Source organism: Sander lucioperca, chromosome 15 (genome assembly GCF_008315115.2).
Source record: "Sander lucioperca isolate FBNREF2018 chromosome 15, SLUC_FBN_1.2, whole genome shotgun sequence".
NCBI classification, from domain to species: Eukaryota; Metazoa; Chordata; class Actinopteri; order Perciformes; family Percidae; genus Sander; species Sander lucioperca.
In genome coordinates, this window is record NC_050187.1 from 21850612 (window position 1) to 21864318 (window position 13707).

The 13707-nt window shown below is 38.4% G+C and overlaps 1 protein-coding gene across 1 annotated transcript; it reads left to right on the forward strand.

The window, feature by feature from the left end:
- Positions 1-6137: 6137 nt before the first annotated feature.
- Positions 6138-11608, forward strand: prokr1b (prokineticin receptor 1b). Its single transcript, XM_031306845.2, has 3 exons — positions 6138-6416; positions 7210-7843; positions 10369-11608. Exons 2-3 carry the CDS (start codon positions 7377-7379, stop codon positions 11072-11074), a joined length of 1173 nt encoding a protein of 390 aa, XP_031162705.1. The 5' UTR covers positions 6138-6416; positions 7210-7376; the 3' UTR covers positions 11075-11608.
- Positions 11609-13707: the final 2099 nt, after the last annotated feature.

A 13707-nucleotide genomic window follows, 5' to 3' on the forward strand; every position in this document is an offset into this window, starting at 1 on the left:
TGCAATTTGTGTGGACTGTTAATAACTATTCCTGCCAGAAGTGTTGACACACTTTGTACGCTGAAAACAAAAAAGTTCTTTTTTTGTTTACAAGTGGGTACTTGTTTACATTGTGTTTGGGGTTCATGATCTCTCATTGTTGCTCATTGTATTAGTTCTGTCTATAGCCAATAAACCCAGAAAAAAACAACACTACACTAAAACGAGTAGAAAACAATGTAAAATTGAACTGAGCAACTAAGGGTGCAGTCCTGATCTAAATATGTAATATAAGTTTCATTCTGTACTTCTGTTCTGTTTTAGTGGAAACAATCACATAGAAGAGCCCAAACTCAAATGCAAAGTATGTGTTGTAATGTTTGGGTTTTGCTGGGAAGATGGCTCTGAAGCCGTAATATCTCTGCACTTTATTTTTTTAATAACAAGAAAGATTATTGTTTTTCCTCATGGTGCTTTTAGCATCTCTATATTGCTTTATTTCCCATTTGTATTTCCATTCTGTCTTAGCCTATACTTACAATAACATTTAGCCAAAATGAGAGTAAGGGAGAGTGATAGAAAAATGAGGAAGAGAAAGAAGAGCTTCTGCTTTGGCTTGCTCTCTGCAGGCTGTGCTACAAGGTCAGTCAAAATGTCCCTCTCGACAGATCTGGTAAGCTGTCTGTAAAACGGCTGAATGAAACACATGTCAAATGGTGTTACATCAGCATTTTAGTGTATTTTGGCACCATCAAGAGCAGACTGTGATAGCTAAGCTGCAGTATGAAAAATAAGCTACTAAACAAAAACGTTATGAACATAATGGATTTAAACTATGCTAAGGTCTAACTGAATTAAAAATATGTATGCTTTCCTTTTCAGTTATTTGATCAAATACATATAACCAGAGGTAATGTAATGACCTTTACCTGCTGTACTTTTACCTAGTACACAAAAGAAAACTTGGTAAATGAGCTAATTTGTCAAGTGCACAAAGAAATGCAGAAGAATGTGTAGATTATAATTCTGTGGGAAATGCTGATTATGGTAACGTTATAACGTTACAACGACGTTCAACACGCTCATAAAGTTGAATTTGCCACATAACGTTAGCTACAGTAGCTACTCGACTCAAATGCTAAGTTAGCAAATGAAGGTTGCATTAGCTAACGTTGCATTCAAATTAAATTACATAACATGAATAAACGTGAATAAAAGTGACTTAATGTGAATAAAACTTTAATGTATTAACTCGTCCGTGAACATTATTTCTGCCTGAGTCACGTCAGGTTGATGACAATGGCAATGGTGGTTGTTTAACAATGAAGACAACAAGTCCCATGAGGCTACTTCACAATGTCATCAAAGTTCATCTTTTGTTATTGTTTTGATTGAGGACCTATAGAGGCATAAATTACATACTGTGCGTTTAATAGCCTGCTTTTATTATTAGAATTATTTAAAATATTGCAAAACAGTCAACATGTGTTTAAACACAAATTACAACCTGCAGGAGCACACTATATTCAGACTACATATTCACACAAAGCACAACAATTCAGAAAAGATAGTTGAAAGGTGCGCACAGACCACCCTGGCATGTGGCTCAGGTAGCTGGTAGGTTAGTTATTCAATCATGGATGATGGACTCTTGCTGTCCATTTGGTTGCCCTTTAGGTCACAAACCAACTGACCCACACAACAACAATGTTTTCATACTTGTCCTATATATACATACCCATCTAAAAAAGGAAACATACAATGTGTGTTTGTTTACATACAATGGGAGTTGTGGACATTTCCTGATTTCATATTCACAAAATTCAGAAATAGCAAATGTTAGCATTTGGAGTGTGCCACTGTTTTATGCCACAACATGCATATGCATACAGATACTGACTTTCTAATGCAGGAGAGAAATGGAGAACTGGGGAAAACCTAAGTTGTCAGGAGGCGGTCCAGCAATGCACTCTGGTCTGTCATAACATCACTGTTCAAGCCCATCATTCCTCTCAGTTGTCATCAGCATAAAGGCCCTCAGATGGTCCTGAGACGTGGTGCTTAGCAAACCAAGACCTGATGTCTTTTGCCACTCTGTCCAGAATAAACTTTTGGACTTTTACCTCATACTCACAGAAATGGTCTGATGGACTCTCATCCAATGCCAATTCACCTGCTATAGCTTTCTTCTTTCTCACACTTTTTTTCTGGCAGGCCACCCTGGACCTCGGCTTCAAGGTAGTGTGGCTCTGCAGCTTATCATGTGCCCACAATACCAAGTGCTCAGCTGCCTTCTGAACATATTTGAAGTCCCTGGCATACTTCCTTAGGCTTTCTTGAGTCCCCTTAACTAGCTGTTGAACTGAACGTCTTTGGCCCACCATCACGTTTCCCCTATTGAAAATAGTCGCAGATGGCGTCAGCCTTTACTTCTCTTTACTTTCTCCCAGGTGCTCATCCGCTTCTGTGATTCCCATATGAACACTGCAATGTCATTCAATACAGAAAGAAGTGTTGCACGTTGCATGACAAACTGTGTAGAGTCTGCCAACACCAGATTAAGGATGTGTCCATAACATCAGTTCAGTCAGACAACTCACTTTTTAAATGTTTATTATAACAGCAGAACATAAGCCCTATCTTATAGGTAAATGCTTAATATGTGTTTAACATATATTTTAAAATATTTTAAAATATGTTATCTTTATTTCAATATTTATATATTTATAATAAAAAAATTATGTGCTTGGAAAAAAGTATTTCCGGTTCAGTGGAGATCATGCTCGTATGTTAGCAGCAGCGATAGGCTAGCAGCTTTTTGATATGCTTTCAGGGACAGCAAAGTGCAAAAAAAAAGAAAAATCAAGAGGAAGAAAGAAAACAACAAAGAGGTGTTTTATACAAGTAAGCAAGCAAGCCTCAATTACCGGCTGCAACTGCAAGACCCTCCATAGTAGAGACAAAAGGAGGATCTGCACCCAAAGACTTGGTGGTATGGTAAGTAATTTAAGCCTCAATGTTACATTAGCAGGAGGGCAGCAGCGGGTCGCAACTTTGACAGATGAAGAGTATGATTCCTCTACAACGACACAAAATACAGTCTGTGTAATCTTTCCATTTAAACCGGTTCTGCTGGTATGGTACGTCACTGACATTTTATTGTGAAATTGGTTTGAAATCCTTTTCTGTCTCGTACCGTGTCGTGAACTGTGGCAGGAGGAAATTGTTCAGTGGCATTTAAGATCTCCTCTAACCTGCAGCCAGTTAAAGAGTTGATTTGGAAGTGATTCACAAACAATGTGTATTTGTTCTGTGATTTGGATAGTAAGAAGGGCTCCCACAAGCATATTTATACATTCCTGTGTCCTACAGAAGCAAGTAAACCCAGCTGGAAATTCAGTAACTAGAGGGGGAGGGAAGTAAACACCAGTTAGAATGGTTAGTAATGACTGTATGGTCGAGAGAATGGTTGAATACTGGCAGAGTTTGGACGACACTCACAAAGTCAGCTCCTCCAGCAGAACCGACATTCAGCAAAAACAGACTGCCTGTGTTCAGATTTAAACTCTATATATGTTTGTATGGTTTCCGTTTCAGTGCTGCTTATTCCCCTATAACATTGTCACCAATAAACTACGTCATATCTGTCCAACCTCAAGCAGAGACCATAGATTATAGGTATTGTGCATATTCTCCATGGCTGGGGAGAGAACCTCAAGATCACACTGCCATCTTTTATTCCATCTATATTCATTGGTTACGAGTGGCAGTAAATCTGAGGCCCGGTTGAGATTAGAGGTTGTCCAGAGTTGGAAATGAAAGCCTAGTGTTTATCCTGCTGGTCAGGCCTCCTGGGCTTCAGTGACAGACACTAGCAAGGCCGAGCAAGTAGCCTATAATATTTAGAGGGTAATAAAAAATAATAGGAGCATGCAAAGGCAGTTCTCTCATCTCTTATGAGCTGAGGGGTGGATATGTTAACGTTCTAGAAAGGAAACAAGTGTTTGGATCTTCCTGTGCCAATTGTAGATGACAGAAGGAGTTGTCTGCTGGTTTACTAGTGTCTCTTGTTATCCGTTATTATGTTTAAACTGCACTGACTATATCTGCCAGCACGCTGCACTCAATGTGAGAGGATACAAGCCATCCACCTCTACTGACAGATGATTGTCAGAGGAAATACAAAACCCAGCAGTAATAGCTTTCCATCACAATAAGGAATTGATCCTAAAAAGTCATCAGTGCTGCTGCCTGTGCCTTTTCATCTGCTGTTCAGGATGGTTAACCACAGAGATATGGTGGTGGCAGCTTTACAGCTCTGTTTATACATTGACCCCCAACCAGCAAGAAGACAAAAAAGATCACATTAAATTCACAGTCTTGCCAATCATTCTCATTGATTCAAGGAATAGCATTTTTAAGGAATACTGCAATGCATTATCAACACACTCAACGAGATGAATGGGTGATTAATGTTTTTTATTGAATTTCTAAAATATAGCACTTTTTTCACAGCAGAAAATAGTTTCTTATGAGCAAAGATATTCCTGAACATCTCATACATTGATGACCTTCACCAAACAGTATTTTTTTTTTTTTTCTCCAGCAGAGAGGAGAGCACTTGTGACCAGAGATCACAAAGAAACCCTTAGATGACATCCTGTTCACAAGTGATTGTGATTCACTGCCTGGCTTGAAAAATAATGATGAGCTTTATTTTTTCTAAATTCTGTATGTACATTTTAATATCTGCATTAGGCAACTTGAGAACTAAAGATATTTAAATTGAAGGAAAATCTAACCACAGGTACTCTTTGCCATCAATCATTTTAGATATACAGCCACTTACAGTAGTGGAACATTAAGAAAAAGAAGAAAGAAGAAGGTATACTTTTTTAATCCCACAATTCACAGTAAAGACACATTGAGCATGGCACAACGTAACGCCCCCATTCATTTTCAATGGGACACAAGCAAATTGCTTCATTGTGGGATTCCAGAAGATGCAGTAACTTTTCAACTGCAAAATTCGCCTGACAGCTAAACTGACAAACTTAAAGCAATGCAGTGGTGAGCCAGTGATTTTAGTCACTGCCTGCTGTAGATACATGTCTGTGAAGGGGATTGCACTTTCTGTAATCCCTCTTTCCTATGTCCCTGGCTGCTAGGATCACAGATACAAACAAAAATGAAATGCTACTTAGCACATCATTGAAATTGTTGGAGAAAGTGCAGGTTGCTTATTTACACAACGTTAGTTAATGAGCAAGCAAATCAGTTTGAAAGCATTGACATGCCCACAGTGACAAAACCACTAGATCTTTACCGTCATAATGGAATGCCCCTGAGTGCACGTCTTAGGGGTCAGCACATCTGGGGTCAAAATTCAATTTGGTTGAACTTTGAAAACCAGTAGCCATCCAGGAGAGCACATCTACTCTCTCCATTAAAAAATAATGACCATGCCCCCCAAAATGTTGCCCATCAGGCAGCTGTTTTCAGCGAAAAAGCTCTGATAAACCTACTGTACTGTAAGTTACCCAGTTCCAAACAGCAGAATATAGTGGAGCATTTATCAGTTAAAGACCCAGATATTTCCTCAACAAGAGCTAAAAGAAGAGTTACTATACTTACCTTCACCAGACAGCCATTTGAATGCTGTTGCTCCATACTGTATATCTGCTGGAAGTGTAAGTAGGCCACTTTTTCCTGAAAGTTCCCCATATCAACTCAAAAGGTGAAAATATGTTGTGTGATGTGTTACAGCTTGTTTCTGCTGCCCCCAAGTGGCCAGAACAATCACTTATTATTATTATTATTATTATTATTATTATTATGGTTTAATGTAATGCAATGGTTGTTTTTTAAAGTAACTGTTTAAAACCAGTTTTCTAAGTTCAGTTTTAATACAGTACAATTAAAAGAGAATGAATCACCTGTAAGAGGCATATGAGTTTGTTTGTTTGTGAATGTCCTATTATGTTTGACATCTCTTCTTCCCTCATCAGTCATTCTTGTGAGAAATGGCAAAGGATAACGTAGCCTTTAATGTAAAGAATATAGGCACTGTGGACATCCATTTAACTGGTGAACTTCTGCCCCTGTGAACACTTACCCGTGCACACGCACACACGTATGCCTCTTTTGCATCTCCTGAAACACTCCTCGGATTTCTCACTTGAGGTAGAAGCGAAGCATATGCATCACCCCCCTCACCCCCACCCCCTCATTTCTTCCAAGCGCCTTTCTTCGGAGCGGAGCGGACTAGCAGCAGAGAGAATCGATGTGCGTGGAGGCAGATAGAGAGACCTTCTCTCTGCACTGGCGGGATTGTCCAATAATACAGCACTTCGGCTCGTTTCTCCCCTGACAGAGCGCGGGCAATTATATACTTTTTAATTATTCAGCTGAGATAAGTCGTGGGACAACGTTTGCTGGTAAGTGTCTTTTAAAAAGATTCGTTTTAATCCACTGGGTTTTATCCCTGGTAAGTTATTAGAGATTCATATTTATTTTAACAAAGAAAGAGAAAGCGTCTCTCTCGTCTACATTTTAGTGGTTTTTTTTACTCTATTTAAATTCAAAGACTGTGATCCCCCTCCAGGATGTGATGATCTCGGACAGCTTAACACTCTATATTGAGACCCCCTGCAGCATAATACAACCATGTTTTGTTTTATAAACTACTTCAGAGCCCTACATTTTCCTTCTAGTTCTGTAGTTTTTTAATTTATTTTGCATGGCATTGCTTTAAAAATAGACCATTACTGATATCCTTAAGCAATAACTTCTTTCATGTATTTTAATGAAGCAGAAGATCCCATTAAATCACCAAGCTATTTGAAAGCATCATCATAATCGCTGTCTCTCTTACATTAAACGAGTGTGCTACTGTATCTATGAATCCGGTAAAAAAAAAAATTCTTCTTCTAATTGGTTTTATATTACACTTTTGCTTTACCTCGTATGCTTGCAGTGGGATTTAAGTGATCACTTTCGCAGCAAATCAAATGCCACGAGATCCCATTGAGCTTAATCTGTGACGTTGGCTTGCTGTAAAGTCACACTGTTCTAATAAATTAGGACAGTTAACATTAAGGCCTTTGCAAGATATAATGACCTCACCACCAACAGTTTTCATTAGATTAATTGTAATTTGTTTTGATCATATTGATGCCATGAATCCTGACTCCGCATGAGTAATGCTGAGATGGGAACTTTCTGTTTCAGGTGAAGATGTGCTGTTTCCAAAGAAGATTAAGCCTGTTCAAATTCACACAAACAATTTAATAATTAAGCTGCTTTCAGGGCACTATGTACCAAAAAGCATAATCATTTTTCACCTAATTTGTTGGATCAAATTGTTCTCAAATAAAAAGTATTGTCTTTGCAAAGACATGGGGGACTCCAACATTAGCCATATGGTAGCAGCTTATACAGAGATGCAGGAGAGTCTTCCAGCAGGCAAGTTGGATCATTACATGGACAACTATGATTTGGACTATGGCATCCCTCCTGATGAGATCCCAGACACGACGCAGGGCCAGGCTTTCTTTGTGGCCACCATTGTTATTGGTGTGGTGCTTGTCTGCATCATGCTTGTCTGTGGGTTTGGAAACTTGATATTCATTGCCACGCTGATACGCTACAAAAAGCTCCGCAACCTCACCAACCTGCTAATTGCCAATCTGGCCATCTCAGACTTCATTGTGGCAGTAGTGTGCTGTCCATTCCTGGTAGACTACTATGTGGTTAAACAGCTTTCCTGGGATCATGGATTAGTGTTGTGTGCCTCTGTCAACTATCTCCGTACAGTGTCCCTCTACGTATCCACAAATGCATTGCTTGCCATTGCGGTTGACAGGTGAGTGTGTTATTTCTTTCATATTTCAGTGTGGGTGTATGTGTTCAATTTAATAAGCCACTGCTTCTTTCAAAAACATTTCAGCATTGTCTACAGAGATTTGAATCAACAAAGCTTTCATGTTTTTTATCTGGCAATATAATCTCCTTTGCTCAAAGACGATGTTGAATTACATTCCAGTCATTCATTGTCTGTGAGAGATATAGGGACACTTATGTTGTTTTTTTTCCCTGATTTTTATTGGCTGGTTTTTAGATTTATCCAAGCAACAAATGTAATCATTCTATATCTTTTGAACAAAAATGGCTGTATTGTAAAATACATTTAAACATGTTAGCTTTATTGGTAACTGGCACTATACTGCAACAATTGAGATTTGCCTTGATAAAACTTATAAAAAAAAATAAGATTTGTGTTTCTGCATTCTATCACTAGTGCTTCAAAGGCTGTGTACAACATGCTTTGATTAATGCTTGATTAATTAGTCTAAAAACAGTTCCCTTGTTACTCTGTTCAGTATGCAACAGGTAGATATTCTCTTATGATAAATCTGCATATTCTATTTGCTACATTATCTATTTAGTCCCCCTCTAGCACAGGCTGAAATATACTTCAAACATGCGTCAACCACCGACGGGTTGAGCAGGAAATCATGCTGTTTACATACCAATAAATCCCGTATTCAGCAGTACTCAATAAGACATAAAATACCTCATAACTAAAGGATAGAACAGGAGGTTTTTAGATTCCAAATACATTATCACCTCCAATAGGCTTTTTATCACAGAAGATATGTTGACATGTAAGCGTAGAAAAAGCACAGACAGGTGTAAATGATCAAATTAATTATGGCTCACTGGCTCACTGTCACACTGTGCTGGCTTACTGGAACACTTGAATAGAACAGAGCCATCATTAATGTTATTAGTAACACCTGCACAGGTGTTACTAATAACATTAATTTATTAGTTTCCTACTGTACACTGACAGTCTGCTGTGAAAAAAAGTCCAAGGCTATATTCACATAAACTGAAAAGACCCCTAGGAGTAACTCAATATCATTAGCACTATATTGTTGACTATGTTACCCACATAGTGACACAATATAGCATTTCCTCTCTCTAATTGATTGAACTGAGTGGTTCATTGCCTGCACCTGTGCCTTGGATACTTAAATCCCTACATTCAAGGTTATGTAAGAATTGATGAACGTTTTAGTGACTCAAATGGTTGCTATTGATTTTTGCCTTCCTTGTGGCATACTTAAGTTACTTTTGCACAATGCAATAACGCTATGGCTGTTTATCTACTGTTCTTCTCTGTTTTGTGGGTAAAAAGTTCAGGTTTTTAAACTTCACAAATGGAAACACTGACTTGACTAATAATGAGTGTTTAGTGTGCCAAAGTAAAGGTAGCAGTCAATCCATCTGTGAGCTTACTTGTGTTAACAACAGCTTACTAAGACGGCCTGTTATGGAGAATCCACAGGCCTTCTGCTCAGCTAATGGGTCATCATTTACTTCTTTGTGGGTGGTATAATACAATAATTTGATTAAATTGGTAATTTAGACAGATTAATTAAATTGAACAGTTAACTGACACATTTTAACAGCATTTATTAAATTAACCACTGAACTATCTACTATTTGTTAGTTGACATTTAGCTCAAGATAGTCCACTGTCAATACAGTACTAGTATATATCAATGAGAATCTAATTAAGAGTATGCTGTATAATGTTGTTGCTGATCAACTTAAGTGAAATGTCTGTGAACAAGTGGTGGAGTAACACGATCAGTACACAGAGAAACATTGGACAGTGAGAATTCAAAATAGTTTTTACATTTAAGTGCAGGTAAACAAACCAGATACGGGATGTAAATACGACAGTTTTACAGTCACTGATATTTTTGCTTTAACGTCAGAACAAAAATATTTTTCCACACTGCATGACAGTATCAAATATTTAATAATAATAATAATAATAATAATAATAATAATAATAATAATAATAATAATAATAATAATAATAATAATTTAATAATATCTGCATGGAAATATTCTAGAAGTCTTGCACGTAATGTTATACACATTTTCCCAAAATGTTGCCTCATGTGTTAAAAGACTTTGTAAATTGTTCTTTACTGTATAAACATGCAGTGATTGAAAATATAGGACTGTTTTAAAAATATAGATTTATTTATATAGTCAACTATTCTAACAAATATGAATAACTCACATTTTTAGTCAGTTCATGCATTTGCCAAGATATTAATAGCAAAATATATTTTTAACTCCATAAAAATGACCTTCTACTGACCTATTACCAATATGAAAAATTCAGTTTGCTGAATAATGGAGCACTGTGTGTTAAACTTTAATCTTCCATGAGTGACTGAGAGCCTTTTGTCGAATCTCTGGACTTCTCACAACATTTAAACTACTAAAAAAGGGCAGTTTGATTGCATTGTATCACATGCTTATTTTCCGCCTCTTCAATGCAACAATATGTCTGTGTTCTTCCAGGTACATGGCTATAGTCCATCCTCTGAGGCCACGTATGAAGTTCCAAACCGCCTACTGCCTTATTACAGGAGTCTGGATTGTTCCCATTCTGATATCAATTCCCTCTGCCTACTTTGCCTCTGAGACCATGTACCCTCATGGCAGCACCACCCCAACCACTCACAAAGTCTTCTGTGCCCAGATATGGCCTGTGGACCAGCAGGCCTACTACCGGTCCTACTTCCTGTTTGTTTTTGCTGTGGAGTTTGTTGGGCCCGTGATTGTCATGGCAATATGTTACACCCAAATTTCCCGCGAGCTCTGGTTCAAGAATGTCCCAGGTTTTCAGACGGAGCAGATTAGGAAGAGGTTGCGTTGTCGGCGCAAGACAGTGATGGTCCTGATTGGGATTTTGACAGCGTACATAATGTGCTGGGCGCCGTACTATGGCTTTACCATCCTACGAGATTTCCACCCAACGCTCATCTCCCGCCAGAAGAACTCCTTGGTGGCCTTCTACATCATTGAGTGCATTGCCATGAGCAACAGCATGATTAATACCTTATGTTTTGTCAGCGTTAAGAACAACACAGTTAAGTACTTAACGAAGATGGTACTGCTGCGCTGGAGGTCAAAATATGCACCCAGTAAGACTGTGGATGAGATGGATATTAGGGACTCCTCCATGCCTGGAACAGAGGAGATTGAATGCATTCACTTGAGGTGAAGAGAAGAAGTCTTTAATATAACATAATAAGTCATTTAGATTTAGGCTGTTGATATACATGTTTAAATCACATTTTGGAAAGATATCGAGCATAATGAAGCACTAGGAAAGTACATTGATAAATGGGACAACGTAGCTCTAACATTGTTAGTCAGCAGCAGTACATATGGAATGTAATTGGTGTGCACACTGTGACTATTCACTGTGTTATTGTGAAGTGTTGTAGCATGTGATCAATGATCTATTATGTTGACTACAGGTTAATCTTTGTATCGTCTGTACCTGTTTCGTTTTAAATCCTTTTAGTAAGGTCAATTAACTCTAGATACTAAATAAATCCTTTCATTGACCATTGCTTTTCTATTTTAAATTTTGCGTTTTCTGTTTTTCTTTTCTGTTTCATTTGAAGAAGTGGTAAACCAACAAAGACATCTTGAATATTCGTCCTTGAAAAATAATCAATGCATTGCATGCTTTCTTTGTAGATGAATGAACTTCATGTGTGCTTATTATAATAAAGAATGAAACACTGAAGAAAAGTTCCTTTTATTTATTGAGCTGTACTGTTATTTGCTTTTTTCGTAAACTTTGTTACGTATAGACATGCACATATAAATAATGAGAGGCTAAAGAACAGTCCATTCATTGGCTTTTCTCAAACATGTTGCACATACTGTATTTGTGCCATTTTTTGTTTTTAATAATTAAGAGAATCAGGAGTGGTGGGATGTATCTTTTAGTCATGTTGGCAAACACTGGATACTGAAACACAAGTACTGACTCAGTAAGATTCATGTACACATGTGCTGTTCCTGCACCTTTGGGACATACCTGGGTCCTTAAATAAATAGTGTATATGAATATTTATATCTTTTCTGTGGATACATTAGAAATGCACAGTGGATGATAAGAAGTGTTGAAAGGTTTCACCTTTTTAAACACCAAGAGAAAGCCTCAGGTTTTGGTGTAATTCTCACAGAATCAACATGCAAATGTTTCTTTATAGGTTTACTCTGTGCACTGAACCTTTACTCTTTTTCATTTGAAATCCTGAAACCCATTGTTAAACATATGTTAACAACCTGCCAGCTCATGAATGTTACATTTCAGTATGCATCTGCTGCTGAATTATACTAACAAATTCATGCCAGCTTCTTTTTGTTATATATGACACTTTGGGAATATCTTATGAGGCACTGCCAAAATGCATTGAAAGTCCCAAATAGGTTGTAGTCAATGTCTTAAAGTATCACAAGGAATTATTTATAATAATTAGTCACATCTGAAAACATGACCATGTTTTAGCTTCTGAATATATTCTAGAATCAATTGGATACCTACATTTAAAGGCAGGGTTGGTGATGTTAAAAAGCTAGCAAGATTTGAAAGTCTAACCCCTCCCCCTGCCCTCAGGGCTCCGACCCACACACAGACGTGCAGGAGCTACTTCAGAGCAGATCGGAGAAAGGACCGCAATTTTACTTTATGTCTCATTCACCGGTAAGCAAACACCTAATATTATCATACTGAATGTTTAACACAAATGTCACAAATTAGACATTTACAGTAGGTCCTTTAAATCCCCAGTTGTTGAACACACAGAATTAAATATTGACAGCCAAGCAGCAGCTAGCACAGCTAATATAGTACTCAGGCCCCAAGTATGATGTGGCCATGGTTTATGAGGGTTCCCTAGGCCCAAAATTTGACAGTAAAAATGTAAAGCAATATGGTGATTAGGAAAATAGGATGAAAGCCCTTCTCAGGGCTCTAAGATTTGCAGAAGAGAAAATAAATGACTTTCTATTTAGTGTTGTAGAGGGACAACAGAGAGACACTGCTGAGAAAATATTTGACTTTATTCATGGTTTATATGGAGGCCAGACCACAACTGTTGATCTCAGAGTGACATTCTTTAATCTTAAACAAGGTGTGGGGGACACCCTAGGAGACTAGCCTCTGGTAAAAAAGAGGCCTTTCAGAAATGGGGGCGGGGGGGGGGGGGGCCTGCAACTGTGTGTGTTGCTCAACTGTAACACACACTGAGGGGCCAGATGATACTTGACCTGCAGGCTGGGGGAAGGAGCTCCAGAGGCAGGTACGTAGAAACCCTAACTTGACATTTTCTGAGTTGTTGCAGGAGGCTAAAGAGCTGGGGAAAGAAGGCTGGGTGGAGGAAGATGGACTGTTGATCTCCTCACCCAGTGGAAAGATCTAACCCGCACCAAGCTGCTCAACATGGTTGCAGAGTTGAAGCAAGCCTTAAAAGAGGAGATGATACAGTGGATTATAGCCCAGAACCACGGTGTGGGACAATCTTTGACACCCCTGGCTCAGGCGAAGCGACCACAAACAGGTCAGACCAATGGTGACCTGCCTCGTAGGTCAACAAGAGAGAATTTACCAGATCGTTACAGATAGTGAGATGATTGTCGGGACGACAATCCTTAAAGCTGGGAGGAGTGACACAAAGCGTGTGCAGGCAGCTGGCGTTTTTGCATATGTTTATTGTAAATAATCTTGAGTTTGGAGGTTTTCTTTGGGTTGTTATCTTTTCTTTGCTTGACGGGCACAGACACTGAGGACACTTCCAAACACACCTGAGGCGCATCTCTTAATCAGGGGAGAGGTGT

Bases quoted from the DNA above. Each gene is read 5' to 3' on its own strand.
- prokr1b (XM_031306845.2), top strand. From the start codon at position 7,377: ATGGGGGACTCCAACATTAGCCATATGGTAGCAGCTTATACAGAGATG. The intron at 7,844-10,368 runs GTGAGTGTGTTA...GTGTTCTTCCAG, and splicing joins CTTGCCATTGCGGTTGACAG to GTACATGGCTATAGTCCATC.